The 14,140-nt window shown below is 35.8% G+C and overlaps 3 protein-coding genes across 3 annotated transcripts; all 3 read left to right on the top strand.

Annotated features, from left to right (window-relative positions):
• The first annotated feature begins 8,069 nt into the window (after positions 1–8,069).
• LOC137581336 (testis-specific serine/threonine-protein kinase 3) lies at positions 8,070–9,602 on the top strand. The gene is made up of 4 exons (XM_068295563.1): positions 8,070–8,326; positions 8,388–8,769; positions 8,833–9,143; positions 9,226–9,602. Exons 1-4 carry the CDS (start codon positions 8,293–8,295, stop codon positions 9,480–9,482), a joined length of 984 nt encoding a protein of 327 aa, XP_068151664.1. The 5' UTR covers positions 8,070–8,292; the 3' UTR covers positions 9,483–9,602.
• Positions 9,603–10,317: 715 nt separating this feature from the next.
• B9d2 (B9 domain-containing protein 2) lies at positions 10,318–11,215 on the top strand. Its single transcript, XM_068295564.1, has 3 exons — positions 10,318–10,496; positions 10,574–10,925; positions 11,080–11,215. The coding sequence occupies exons 1-3, from the start codon at positions 10,409–10,411 to the stop codon at positions 11,171–11,173; spliced, it is 534 nt and encodes a 177-aa protein (XP_068151665.1). The 5' UTR covers positions 10,318–10,408; the 3' UTR covers positions 11,174–11,215.
• Positions 11,154–13,257, top strand: tctn (tectonic). Its single transcript, XM_068295562.1, has 2 exons — positions 11,154–11,771; positions 11,833–13,257. Exons 1-2 carry the CDS (start codon positions 11,154–11,156, stop codon positions 13,210–13,212), a joined length of 1,998 nt encoding a protein of 665 aa, XP_068151663.1. The 3' UTR covers positions 13,213–13,257.
• Positions 13,258–14,140: the final 883 nt, after the last annotated feature.

Raw genomic sequence — 14,140 nt, 5'->3', positions numbered from 1 at the left:
ATTTCATATTGGGACCCTTAACTTTGGTCTAATTCCGTCGAATTGAGGTAATTGTTTCTAATTGGCTTTAACCGCACATTTCATTAATTTTTCAAGTGTATCTACTTAATGTACCTATATTTTCGTATTTACCTCCTTTGATGAGGCAGATAGAAGAGAAACTGAGGCGGTCAAGAAACATTTGTCTACCATTGCCTACTATTTTGCCTATCCACAATAGAAAGGCTGAAAGGCAAACATACATACTTGCAACGCCTACCTCACCTGCCTGCCACACCAAGAAGAGTCCTGGCAGCCATTCTGCTATTCATCCTGCTTCTGGCAAGTTTGTCCTGAAATGCAAATAGAAAAGCATTTATGGCATTTTGTCGTCGACGTTGTCGATGATGTTGTCGTTGCCGTTGTCGATAGCTGGGCGAACTATTTGCCTTGAAACGACAACCACGAAGACAATGCCACAAGAACAACTACAAATCATTCTCGTGAATGACAGAGACAGAGCAAAGGGGTGGGAAATGGAAGGGTCGGAGATAAATAGATGGATAGAGGGAATTAGAGAGAGCTTTGTTGAAAACACACACACACATACAGAAACACACACCTACACAGACACAAAAGTAAATCAATCAATCCTAGGAATTAACTAATTGCGTAAAGCAATATTTATGAATAATTAATGAGCTCATAATGCAAGCAAAATATCCAAAAGTTATGGAGAGAAAGAGGTAATGCTTTGCGGTTGTTTATCATCTTTAAAGCATTAGGAAACCAACTCGAATAGTCTACGACCACGTAAACCAGGCAAACAACTCCCACATGGCCCATTCTGAGTTGTTGTTTTTATTCCTCTTTTTTTTTTTTTTTTTTTTTTGTATAGGCCTTTTGTGAGTCGGTGCAAAAGTAGTTTTGAAACTATGAATATTAGTTGCCTACTTTATGTAAAATTCTATGAATTTTTAATTATGCCAGAAAGAGATGGTAAATTGCTACATTCTATGTAAGATACATATGTTGATTTACATAAATCAAAGCAAACACACGCACGCACACACACACAGAATTTAGCCCAAAGTTAATCCAATAGATGCTTCCGCATTAAATTTCCTTTAAAAGAATTACTGCAAACTTAGCTTAAGTTGTGATATATTTTTAAGTTAATTTTTATTATATTATATATCAACTTGTTAATAGATTAAAGCAAAAATCTTAACAATTTAGTCAGCCATTTATAGACAATTCATAAATTTATATCAATAACAGAATCCACAATGGTGCCCCCCAGCAAAGAAACGTTTGATTTATGTGGCAATCCAGATCTTTAACTGTTTTCTTCGAAGCTTTGGCATATTAAGAGTTTATAATCTCTTACTAGTACCCAAATAGCGCATGGTTCCGATTATGGATCCAGAATTTGTTGCATATAATATAAAATATGATTCTAAAACGAGCCGCACGGGATTAAATGCTAAAACAAGTCGCTCATAACTAAAAAAGTAACTTAAAATAAGTCGAAACTAATTGCAAGAAAGTCGTTAACAACTAATTTAGAAAATTTGTTGCTAGTTTACCTTTTTCTGTCGATACAGGAGACATCAATGAATAGAAAACAAGCTCATTTCAAAACTGTTTCAAAAAATTTGATCCGAAATTTTGTAAAGTGTTGGCTGGTTTGGTTGTGCAAACTATTAAGCAAATACTTTTAACTTTAACTTTTCTGCTCTTTAAAAAAAAAAAAGGAAAATTAGAAATGCAATTGATGCAAATTCCCTTCTGAGTAGTTTGGAAATATTTGTTTATTTCTTTTATCATCCATCAGTTCAAAACTGAGTTTCTATATAGTAAATTCTGTTATACAACTTGTGGATACATACCTAAAGAATTCTAGGATATAGACACACATCTTCAGTATCTGAACTTGTTATTCTTGTTGAACAATGCTATAGGATATAAAGAAAAACAATTCTGTTTATTTTTGACGACCTTTACTCTCATGTTTTTTGAAATGCAAGCCTCCAGATAAGTCGCTAGGGCTACTGTCATATATAACCTTTTTGCACGCAGCAGCAGCAACATTTACTTTTAATAAATTCAACGGCAAGCGCGCAAATAATTCATAAATTTTCCGCACCACCAAAAAAAGAAGAAAGAAACACACACGAAAAAAATGAATACACGAAAAAAGGGAATGAATTAAAATGAACAAAAAAAAAAAAAAAATTTACAAAAAAGTTCCACCAAATGCAGTGACCGAAAAGGAGGAGCTTGCTCCATGCCCACGCCGCACTTCCCTGCCACACCGAACCCTCATATGCCCATTGTCAATCCAAAAAGAAAAAGCGAACGTGCAACATGCGTGAGTAAAATATTTGCACATTTTTAACTGAATATTAATTTATGTTATTTTCAGTTGTTGCCGCTGCTGTGGGGCAACTACAAATAAAAAAGAGTTGCTACTCATTTTCTTTTTTCCCCCTTTTTGAGGGTAGAAACTGTGGCAATATGCTTAAAGGGTATTTTTAGTATTTCGTGATATTAAATGTAAGTATTGCTATGTACATTGTCTTTACTGCAAAATGATGGATTAATGATGTCAATCATAATAAATCAGCCAAAAAGACAACGACTATTTTAATGTTTAAAATTATTTTAAATAAAAGGTGGATAATACATTTATTCGGACCTTCTAACTGACCTTTCTTAATCTATTCTATTTTCTCTTTTTTTCATATTATTTAAAATTTCATATATATTTTTCCATCCATACTTTGTTATCAATATAGATTAAAGTTGTAAAAGTCGAAAAAATTGATAGAAAAATGGAAATTTCAAGTTATTTTATGTTTGGTTTTAGAAGAATATGGAATAATTTAGGACTATCTTATACTAAAACTACTAAAAAGACTAAACTATGCTCAAAATCAGCTTACGACTTTTGTATTATTTACATGCTTATCAAATTTCAAGATCTTAGAAACTGGAACTGCTGAGTTGATATACCAATAAAAAGTAGTAAACAACATTGGAAAAACTTGAAGAAAGAAAGAAAAAGGTTGATTTGATTTTTCTGTGTGATTTTTAGTCTGCCTAAAGCAACAAATTTAAAGCAAACCCTTACTTAACTAACGTTTATACATAGATATCTCTAATAGATCAGTTTGAATAATTACTGAATCATAGAGCAATAGAAATGCGACTATGGAAAAAATGGCAAACATTTCCATTTTCATTGATCGCTTTGTATTTGCCAGCAACAGCAGCTGTTGACATATATACAAATGCATATTGCAATGGTCAAGCGCAAGTTGGCAAAGGAGGTTTCCCTTCCCTGCCAGCTATTCAACCCATACCCACATTGGTTCTCTATCTCTGTTGCAGGCTTTATTTATGCATTTAAATGCATACAAGAGAAGCTGACAATGGAAATGGTAGTCCGTAGTCAGTAAGATTTTAAATTTCTGATGCCTAAAAATCTAGACAAGAATGCTGGCGGGGAGAAATAAAAATCTCACTTGAAATGCCTCTCGTAAAATCTAACAAATTGAAATAGCTTGCATTTTGGGTTTTTTTTTTTTTTTTTTGTCTTGCTTCGTGAAGGCAACTGTACCTAAGCTTCAGTCTAGATGGCAAGGGAAGAGGCGAAACGGCGCACGATACAGACACATGCACAATTCCGAAAAGGCAGACACAGACATTGCATACTTTTCGGCTGGCTGCCAAAAATGTAACAGGCAACGCTTCACTGAGCATACACATAGATGGATGGTGGGAAGCTCTCATGGGGGGAGGAGGAGTAGAGGGCAAGACCTTCATAGTTTTGCATTGACACGCGCGTGCAGGCAAATAAAATCATGACTGAAAGACCCCCAGTAGACCATACTCGTACCCTTCAGGCAGACAGGAAGAAGCGTCTGTTAAAGCTTCGTCTAACCATACAAAATCGTCATCATTATGCCCTTTAGCCGCAACTCTCTCTCGATATCTACACACTTTTTGTTGAACATTTTTAAATCCTTGAACTTCACAGGCTTGAGGTCCAGCCCACTCGCACACACACACACACTAAGACAGAGATGCAGCCACTTGACTTTTGATATTTTTTGGTCGGTAACAAAAACTCCAGAAGTCGAAGGCCACTTTATTCTGGACTCGGACTTGGACTTGTATGCCAAGCTCTTGTTTTCTTGTTTCCATTTTTTTTCTCTCTCTCTCTCGCTTTCTTTGTTTTTGGACTTTGGCCAAGAATATTATTTTATTATGCCAAAAGAAGTTATGTTGTCGTTTTTGCTGTTTGTTCTTTCAGCACTGGGATTAAAATATTCTTTAGTTGAGACCATCGCCTTGGCCTCAGCCCCTCCCACATTTCGGTTGTGTCATGTCAGCCAGCATTGAAAAGTAGCCACAGTTTTTGGTATTACTGTTTCTTTTTCCTCCCCATACCCCTTTCACATATTTTTTTGCATATACTGAAGATAAATCTTTGCCTTGTTACATCTAAATATGTTGAGCGGAAATTGATTTGGGTTTCAATCATAATATTTTAGTACACATGCAGATAAAGAGGATCTCAAGACTTATGGATTTATTCAAAAGACTGTAAAATTAGAGCATTAAAAATGAAAATCAACTTGATCGGAATATTTCGCTTGAGTAAACTTTCAATTTTAGAAATTTTAAACAGAACTAAACAACAAATGACATTATTGATATCGGATTTGCTTTTGTTTTTAAGCCAAATCAAATCTTTTACCTCTTACAATTTGTTACGTAAACTTATATATTCAATATTTTTTACAATTATCACATTGTTTCGATGATATTCTTAAGTAACCAGAATTATTTTAAACATGAAATTTTAAAGTTTAAAAAATGAATACTTTTCCATTCTATTGCATACTTCATGGAGCAAAGTCCCCAATCTAAATTAGCCAGGTTTTCGGTGTGCTATTAGTAATTGGCATTCTGTATACTATTGAGATTAAATGAAACGTCATTTCGCTAAATAATTTGCTACTTAATCTGATGCTGTCTGACATGTTCATTACTTATTCATAGACTCTTCCAGCACTTACAGATTTCTCACACATATATAAATTATATTTCTGCTTCTGCTTTTGGTTTCTTTCATTCTTTTCATTTCTCATTTCCGTTTGCTTCGCTTGAGAAGCACAAAGATTTGCATTGCGATTATGCCTGGACAGGCATTAACAATCTCTTTCCATTCTTTTTTATTATTTTTTTTTTTTTTTGATTTCATCTTTTGCCTTCTTTAAATAATTTTTAATAAACAGCTGGAAACACAACGGAGATGATGCTCGGAGTCATGTTAATGACATGGCCAAAAGGCGCACTGAGAAGGTGATAAAGTAGGGGTGGAGAGGGGGAAAGTAAAAGAGAAACAGAAACAGAAGATGGTTGGATGAGGGTAAATGAAAAATGGCATAAATGCAAGGCAACTTCTCGCCATGGAATGCTCTGGTATGGGCAATGTAAATGCTGGTCGTGTGGGCGTGGCATGTGGTGACCATGCATTACCGCAAATGAATGGCATTTACAGCAGCGATGAAAAACAACTGACCACAACAAAGACTTTTGCTTCATTATGCACAAACACGGCAATGATTGTAACAGTATACATAAAGGAGAAGACGAACAAAAAACAAAAAAAAAAAATAAGTAAAGAATAAGCGGGTGGATAAGTCAAGTCGTCCAAGAATGGATTTAACTTATAGAGATGACAATCAAATTACTAAAAGTTTTCTCAACATTCAAACGTGAATCACGACACATCGCTAAGTGGCCAAGTCCTGCTGCAGCTCCTGCTGGTGATGATGCGCCATGGCTGCACAAACCATAATGCCAGGAGTCGTCTACGTCGTCGTCGTCGACCAAACGTAGATCCTGCAACTACCCATTTGCTAGGTGACTCTCACAGCATCGCATATTTCAGTTGTCATTTTTGCCGTTTTGTCAGTTTTTACCTCCCTGCCCCTCCGCCTTTTAACTCGAGTAGCGCTTGGGCATTTCCGCTGGCGGGCAACTGCCACAAACAATTTTGACATTTGCTCGCTCTGGACAGGATGTGTGCAAGGATATTGTGAAATCAACGTAATGGCGGTACATTAACATGCATGCACCATAAAGGAAGAGTAAAGCAAATCTTCAGATAGCGGCAACATGCAGCAATGGAAAATCACAAATTAAAATAACAAAGGGAAAAAAAAGGAAAATTGTTAGGAAAAGTCACAAAATTATGAAGTTAAGTTTGCCAACGAAATTAAAATATAACAATAATGGTTAAGAAGATATCGATTTTTGCAATTGAAATATCCTTTTATATCCAATATCCCCATTGGCTGAAAACGAGCCAAGGACAAAACTGCTTAAAAATAAGTTTACACTCAAGCTTCTGAATATATTCAAGATAATTCAAGAGAATCGAAAAATTTTTAATCAAAAACAGAACGTTACATTCCGTCTTTTATTTCAATTATCGAATTATAAATATTTGATTTCTTTAAAATTCCCATTGTCAATTACAGGCAACTTTCGTTTTTCATTTTCCACTTCATTTTGGTTTCTTTGTTGCCTTCCAGCTACATTTCACATTTAAAATGAAACATAATAAAACAAACTAAAAGAGACGAAAAGGAAAAAAACGTTTCAATTGAAATTTTACAAACCGCTCGCACTTACATGACCTTAAGCCAACTTTAAAAGGACAACAACAAGAATAAAATTTTGTGAAAATTTCATAAACCAAAACTCAAACACAGGCGCAAAAGCAACCATAAAAGTTAAGTTAAAATGTAGGTAACCAAAATGCCTCGGGGCAAAGTGAAGTGTACAGTTGTGGGGTTTTTTTTTTTTTTGGTAGGTGTATTGCGGCAGAGGTAACTGGACAATGAGAACAAAAAAATGTGTTATAATACATATATATATATATAGGGGAACGACTCTAAAGTACCGCGTACCAATTAATGGAACTAAATCAATCATCCGTAACAAACAAGTTTCGCAGGACTTTTAGTTATTCTTGGTCCTTCTTTTGTTTGAAATTTATCAAGCTCTTAAATCTTAGTTAGAAAAACTATTTATAAGAATCATTATTTTGTCTGTCACTTTCAAAACTTAATTTAAATACGAGGTATATTGAAAAAGTTCCTACAGAAATTTTACAGAGTTGTGGGTCCTGCTCGTGTTTCTTCTTTTTTTTTTTTGGTGGGAGTTGGGCTGAATTCGGTAACTTATTTGATTTTTGCTTGAGTTATTACACAACTGGCAAAGTCAAAGAGCCTGCGGCCTATAAATTCAATTAAAATAACATTTTTCAACAGAAATTCCTCGGCTTACCTGCGATAATACAAAAAAAAAAAAAATGAAAATAAACTCCAGCTCAAATTACGAATTGCAAACGCTAAGAACTTTTGCAGATAATACATACATATATGTATATCCTGTTATATATATTTAACTTGTTATATATACTTTTCAATGTTGCTTAAATGTAACTCAAAAGATTGAATTTCATGATCACAGAGCTTTTATTAATAATTATAAAATATTGCAGGAAAATAAATCATAGCCTCCATTTTATACTCCAAATTTAAGACCTATCGTTCCTATGAGTAATAACTATATAAACAAAGTTCTGTGGGGAAAACTCAAAGGAAATTTCATTCTGGAAGAAATGGATTTGCGTCAATAGATTTTGGTTGATCACTTTCTTTTCTTAAAAGTATACAAAAACTTTGACGAAGAGGCCCGTAGACGTAAAGTTAAAAATATAAATTAAAGCTTGAATGGCATTCTTTAAGTCCTTTGATTTACTTTAGCTATATATATATAGATAGTAGTAGTAGTAGGACTACAGGAAATCATAGCCAGTTATGGCAGAAGAAAGATACAATATTTGTAGGTAACTCTTTCGTGAAAACATTTTGATTACCTTATATGACAAACTCCAGAGCTCCGTTAAGAAATGCAGGATTCGGAGAACTGTTCTCCCGTTAGGTCTGTCTATATACAAATATATGTTTCTTAACTTTAACTTTTTTCTATCAAACTTCAATGAAAATAATGTCTGATTAAAGCTGATTCCCATCGAAATGTTGTCAAAGTTTCTATCCCATCTCTATTCCTTTTCAAAATTTATTGTGCATATATAGAAAAAAACATGTTGATATAAGATCTTTAGTGATATTTTGGATTTTTTTTTTACACGGCGGCACGTCTCATTTGTGGCAACACACTGGCGCACGTTGCGAAACGCACTGTTTGTGGCAGGAAATTTAAATGGCGGCAGCGCCAAAACGTAAAGGTGACTTAGGTAAGTCCATGTGAAGTGTTGTTTCTGTTTTCATTTGCAATTGTCGGTGTGAACTTTGCAGTGACTGCAAGTTCATCGCAAGATCTTGTCACCGATCAGAGTTCGGGTCGCCGACAAGAGCAAAAGGTTTACACATTCAATAGTGAACGCCCGAATTCGAAGAACGGGTCGCCAAAAGTTGAGGATAAGACTAAACCACAGAAAACTATACTGGAGGAGCATGGCATTATATTGGGCAAAGTGATCGGTACGGGTAACTATGCCAAGGTCAAAATCGGTTTCTCTGAAGAGTATGGCAAACGAGTGGCAGTGAAAATAATTTCAAAGGTTAAAGCACCATCCGAGTATACGCAAAAGTTTCTGCCTCGCGAAATCGAGGCGGTCAAAGGATTGCATCATGAGAATTTGATAACCTTCTATCAGAGCATAGAGACTAGTCATCGGTGAGTTTAAAGCAGTTTCTATGCAAAGGAGTCTCAACTTGATTGATGTCCTCCGGTCTTTAGAGTCTACTTGATCATGCAACTGGCTGAGAATGGCACACTTCTGGATTATGTGCGTGACAAGAAGTTCCTGGATGAACCTCAGTCGCGTAATCTATTCAAGCAACTGATTAGCGCTGTGGAATATATACACAGTAAGGGTGTCGTTCATCGTGATATTAAGTGTGAGAATCTGCTATTGGATGAAAACTGGAGTTTGAAGTTGATTGATTTCGGTTTTGCACGCAAGGATACCCGTACAACGGACAATCAGGTAGTTCTCTCGAAAACCTTTTGTGGGAGCTATGCCTACGCCAGTCCAGAGATTCTAAAAGGTAAGATAGGGAGAGAGAGAGAGACCAACACTCATCCTATTCCTTTCTTACTATTCGTTGACTTTTCTGTGTCACATTTTAGGTGTTGCCTATGATCCTTTTATGTCTGACATTTGGGCCTGTGGCGTTGTCTGCTACGCCATGGTCTTTGGTCGACTCCCCTACGATGGCTCCAATGTGCACATTTTGCTCAAGCGGATCAATCAATCTCTGGTATTCCCCAAATCGCCAACGGCTTCGAGTGAATGCAAGCACATGATAATGCATATATTGGCTCCAGTTAAAATCAGATATAACATACCACAAGTCAAGGATGATCCTTGGTATAATTTGAGGTAATCTAGATGAATATCAAATGATGAGGCTGCCGTGAAAAAAAAAAAAATTACAGAAATCAAAATTTACACGAAAATCAACTAAAAAATTATATACATTTAATAAACTTTGGGATCACTTTAAGTTATTGAATTTTTTCTCATTTATTTGGAAAATTTACAAAGTTAAATTCAAGAGCAACCGTTTATTTTTGCTTTCGTAATAAATCACAATGGGGGTTATTGTTTCAGCAAATATTTCATTGATTTTCGAAATTCAATCTTTTTTTTTATTACTTTAGGAACGTTTCTTCAAAAGGATTCAAATGCTGGTCCTGGCAGCTTTTCAAAACTTATATAAAAATTGACTTTAGAAGAAAATCGTAACCTATTTAATAATTTCTTAACTTGTTTGTGAAATTGAAAACAAAAAAGATAATGTTAATGGATTTAAATTACCTTCATCCAGCCCCTCTTAATATTAATTTTAAATATTTTAGAAATGTAACATAGAAAACCATAAAAAGTTGGGATTTCAGTATTACAAAGTACATTTCATTTTCCATTCATGCTTTATTTTCTTTATTAATGTATTAAGCTTAAAGCTAGTTATAGACATTTCAGAGATCAGGCTTATTGAATGTCATTTCAGTTGAGATCTGGAATTCAGTTCAAAAGCCTTTCATGTATTTGAATTTCAAGTTCCTTCGAATGAGTTATCAACCCCATTGGAACGAACCAGATCCCTAAACGTTCCGCCTGAGTTGGCAGCACCCCTTCGAAAAGGGTTGCCTAGACAACCATCAATTGTCAAAACAGAAAGTAAAACAGAGTAAAATAAAAAACAAGTTACAATTAAACAAGTGCACAGTGAAAGAAGACCAAAAAATAAAAAATAATAATAATTTTAGAATTCAAACACTTTAAATGTGTTAATTTCATTTGACTTTGATGGCGGAAGTGCATATAATTGGACAAATATTAAAAGCCGTCGATTTCGCAGAACCTCATTTGTACTGCAAGTGGAGTGTGCAGAGCGGTAAAGAATAAAAATTCTCAACGAACCAAAAATTTCGATGAAAATGCTTAAATAATTTTCACAAAACTTTCGCTTAGGCAACGCTTGGCGCTTGGTTCAGGGCGAGGTGCAAGGACAAACACACGTATCGTCACATCGTTTGGAGAATAGTTCAGATTTTGCCCAGCCCCTGGACATACATCTCAGTACGGCGGCAGTTCAAGGCTGGCCGAGATTATTGGTGGAAGTGTTTGCAGTTAATATTCTGCAGCAAAGTTGGCCCGTGGGTTACGGTTTCGCCCACATACCAGCATCGCCGGGAGGACACCGTTTGGAAATAAACACCTGGAAAGTGGCACCCTGCGGCTGGTGGGAGAGTGTTCGCGAACGTTTTGGCGGCGGTGGAGCTGCTCTTAGTAAAACCGATTTACTATACTCGGGTGTAGAACGGTAAGCGAGCCTAACGTACAGTGAAGATTCACTAAAAGGAAACAGCAGACATGAGTATTTAGTGTAGAGATTAAGAAACAGCTACCATGTTCTCCGTGGGGAATTTTGTATCCAAATATTGTTCTATATTTTGTTCTCTTATATTTCATTTCAGTTACAAGCTACAAACACGTAGTTCGGGCAAAATAATAGTTGATCTCAATTTGATTTTTCGCAAATTTGAAGACTATGGAGTTGAGTTCAAATAGTTTAACTAAAATGTGGAGTTTAATGATCGTATTGGTCATTGGACTGCAAGCGAGTCCCATATATATGATAAAAATTGGCATCTCTCATAATTATAATACGACAATATCGACAACTACTCCAAGTCCAAATGCTGTATCGAGTGTGACCACAGAAGGCTATGGAAACACTATGGATCTAAGTAGTCCAAGTCCTCAAACTGAAATGGCAAGCACACCGAGTCAAACATTTCCACCGCGACGACACCAACAGACGACAAGTACTACAACAACGACGACCACACCAGCTCCTCTTCCCACTGCTGAGACCCAAACAAGCGGAAATGCCACAGAGTCATCATCAGCTCGATTTGGAACGCCCTCCTTTCTCTATTATTGTTCGTGTGATCTTCGTGAAGGCATTTGTGATCTAAATTGTTGTTGTGATCGCGATTGTCCATCTGAAATTCTGATCGTGTTCAATTGTTTGGGTTTGCAGGCTCCAGCAGAATTGCAAACCAGACTGGAAGATTTTCAATACACTCATGGACTGCCCACATGTCAGTTGCATGATGGCTGGTTGTGTGTGTTTCGCAGTAATACCAAACCCATCAAAATGCAGGTAAGTTAAAGCAAAGTTCTTTCGATATACCCTCTTTATAAATAAATACTCTTTCTTTTAGCCAATTTTCCGTGATTTTGATTCATCAAAGTATAGAAAGTGGCCTGATTTATTGGAAGCATACGAAACTGATAATGCGCTCTCATCTCAATCGTATTACAAGTTTGGACAAGCTCTGCAATTGTGGCTTCCCGAGAGTAAAGAGTCAAGTGTCTTTAATCTTCCAACTAGCTATGAGACTTCCCATTGCTATCTGAGGCAAGCCATCAGACATCTGCAGCCCACTGAGAACAATTGCCTCATGACTGACATTAGCCAATTGCAAGAGAATCTTGCACTTATTTTGAATATCACGAGTAATTATCAACTGCTAGGTAAACCCAGAGATATAGAGGAAACAGAGGTGGAAGGTCTCAATATACAAATTTGTCAGCAAAGTGTTAACCTCACCAGGAAACTGTCATGTTTGGACCAAGCAAATGATACACAAATAGATTTGCTGGTCGATACAATAGAATTGGAATTTTTACACAATTATACAAACATTTTAGGAGCCAAACTTTTCCTAAGAGAAGCCCCACCCAGGCAAACGGAAAGTGAAGAAATTTGGCTGCACTACAAAGTCAGTTTTAAGTCTGTTAATGAAACTGCCAGCAAACCCATCTCAGGTCCATTGGGTTATCTTACAGGATCACCAGTGATAGCCTCTCAACTTTTGCCCAAAAACGAAAGCTCCGATGTGCCCCAAATACTAAGCTATTTCGATTTGAATGACATTAAACAGGGTTATCATTGGCTGCCTCTGTTCCATCGCCAGGTCGGCACTCGCAATTGCCAACGTAAACTTGATGAAACTCAGGCACTTCGTTTCGGCATCAATCTGGCCCAACAATGTCAACTCACCCAATTGGATGCTCCTCAGCTCCAGGAGAATGCCAATCACACGCAATATTGTGAAAATCTTCAGGCGGAGATTTGGCACAAATTGTTGCCACATAATTGCACTAGCTTGGACAAAGTCCAACATATATTCATCTCCCAATTGGGTAGACCTCAGGTGGACAAATGGTTGCCCCTCCAATTGAATTATGGCAAAGACTTGCATAATTTGCCACCCGTTCAGGGATACTTTGACGAAATTCAACAAAGTCTTAGCTGCCGAAATATATTTCTTAGTGTACGCTATGAGTTTCATGTGGAAAAGCTCTCTTTCCTCGAGGGCATGGCTCCGCATCAACAGGTCCTGCAACATGCCAGAATTGTGTTGGGTCAAAGACATGATCTGGAATTCGATGGCAGCGAACAGCAGATTGAGTTGCCTTTGGCCGTATCAGTTATGTTCTATAAGGTGCGGGATCGTACAGTCAATAGTGGTCAAAGAAGTGTTCATTATCAATACTATTTGTTTACTGTAATTATTTGTCTGCTCATATTAAAGTAAATTTATGTTTAATAAAAGAAATGTTAAAATAAATTAAAGAGAAAATGTAACTTTCTTATTGCCAACTGGTCAGAAGTCTCTGGAAACAAGAAGAATTTGTAAAATCATAATCACAACAGCGAAGACGTTAAGAAACTTGGTAAAAGCAAATCTCTATCTCTTACCTTAATTGTAGTAGAAAGGTCAAGGCCTTAGGGAAAGATTTCTATAAAGATTCTTCTCTAAGTTTATGTATTTTACTCGTTTTTCAACAACAAAAAAACAAAAAAGAACATTCTATTTAAATAAAAAAAAAATGAATTAAGGTTGTTCTTGTTTGAGATTTTGTGTATTATTTAAAATTTACTCAATTAATTGAGTCTAAAGGTTTGAGGAATTAAAATTCTTCTCCCTTTGGCTTAATCTAGAAGAAATATAGAAACCACTCTTTATTTTGTGCCTTTTCAACACTTACCGAAAAAAAGTCAATTGGTTTTTGATTGAACTTTATTCGCGTTGTCTAAATAATCTTTTATGAAAACTAATGTCCATTTTTAGCAATCAAACAAAATTTTTAATTATTTTATAGCAACATAAATTTAAGAAGGTTTTCCATAGGATTGTTTTTATACGTTTTTCAACACTTTGTTTGCTGATTTTTTAACCGACTCTAAATTTATTTTCTACAAGTTTTTGGGGTTGCAAACACTTACCTCATAATATTTTCTACTTAACTGTAAAACAAAGAAACTCCACTGAAATTTCACTTATAAATGTTCAATACTTGATGTCGTTTTTAGTCCTTGTAATTCACAACTTGTTAAAGCATACTTCTTTGCACTTTCATAAGGGCTCCCAGATACATACATAGACAATCTACCAATTTTGTTGTTCAAAATTTCCTCTCAAATAAAAAGGAAAACAAAGATCTTTTACTTTTTTCTATGGA

This window comes from Drosophila tropicalis, unplaced genomic scaffold, assembly GCF_018151085.1.
Source record: "Drosophila tropicalis isolate 14030-0801.00 unplaced genomic scaffold, ASM1815108v1 contig_845, whole genome shotgun sequence".
NCBI classification, from domain to species: domain Eukaryota; kingdom Metazoa; phylum Arthropoda; class Insecta; order Diptera; family Drosophilidae; genus Drosophila; species Drosophila tropicalis.
This window is presented reverse-complemented; position numbering and strand designations above follow the sequence as displayed.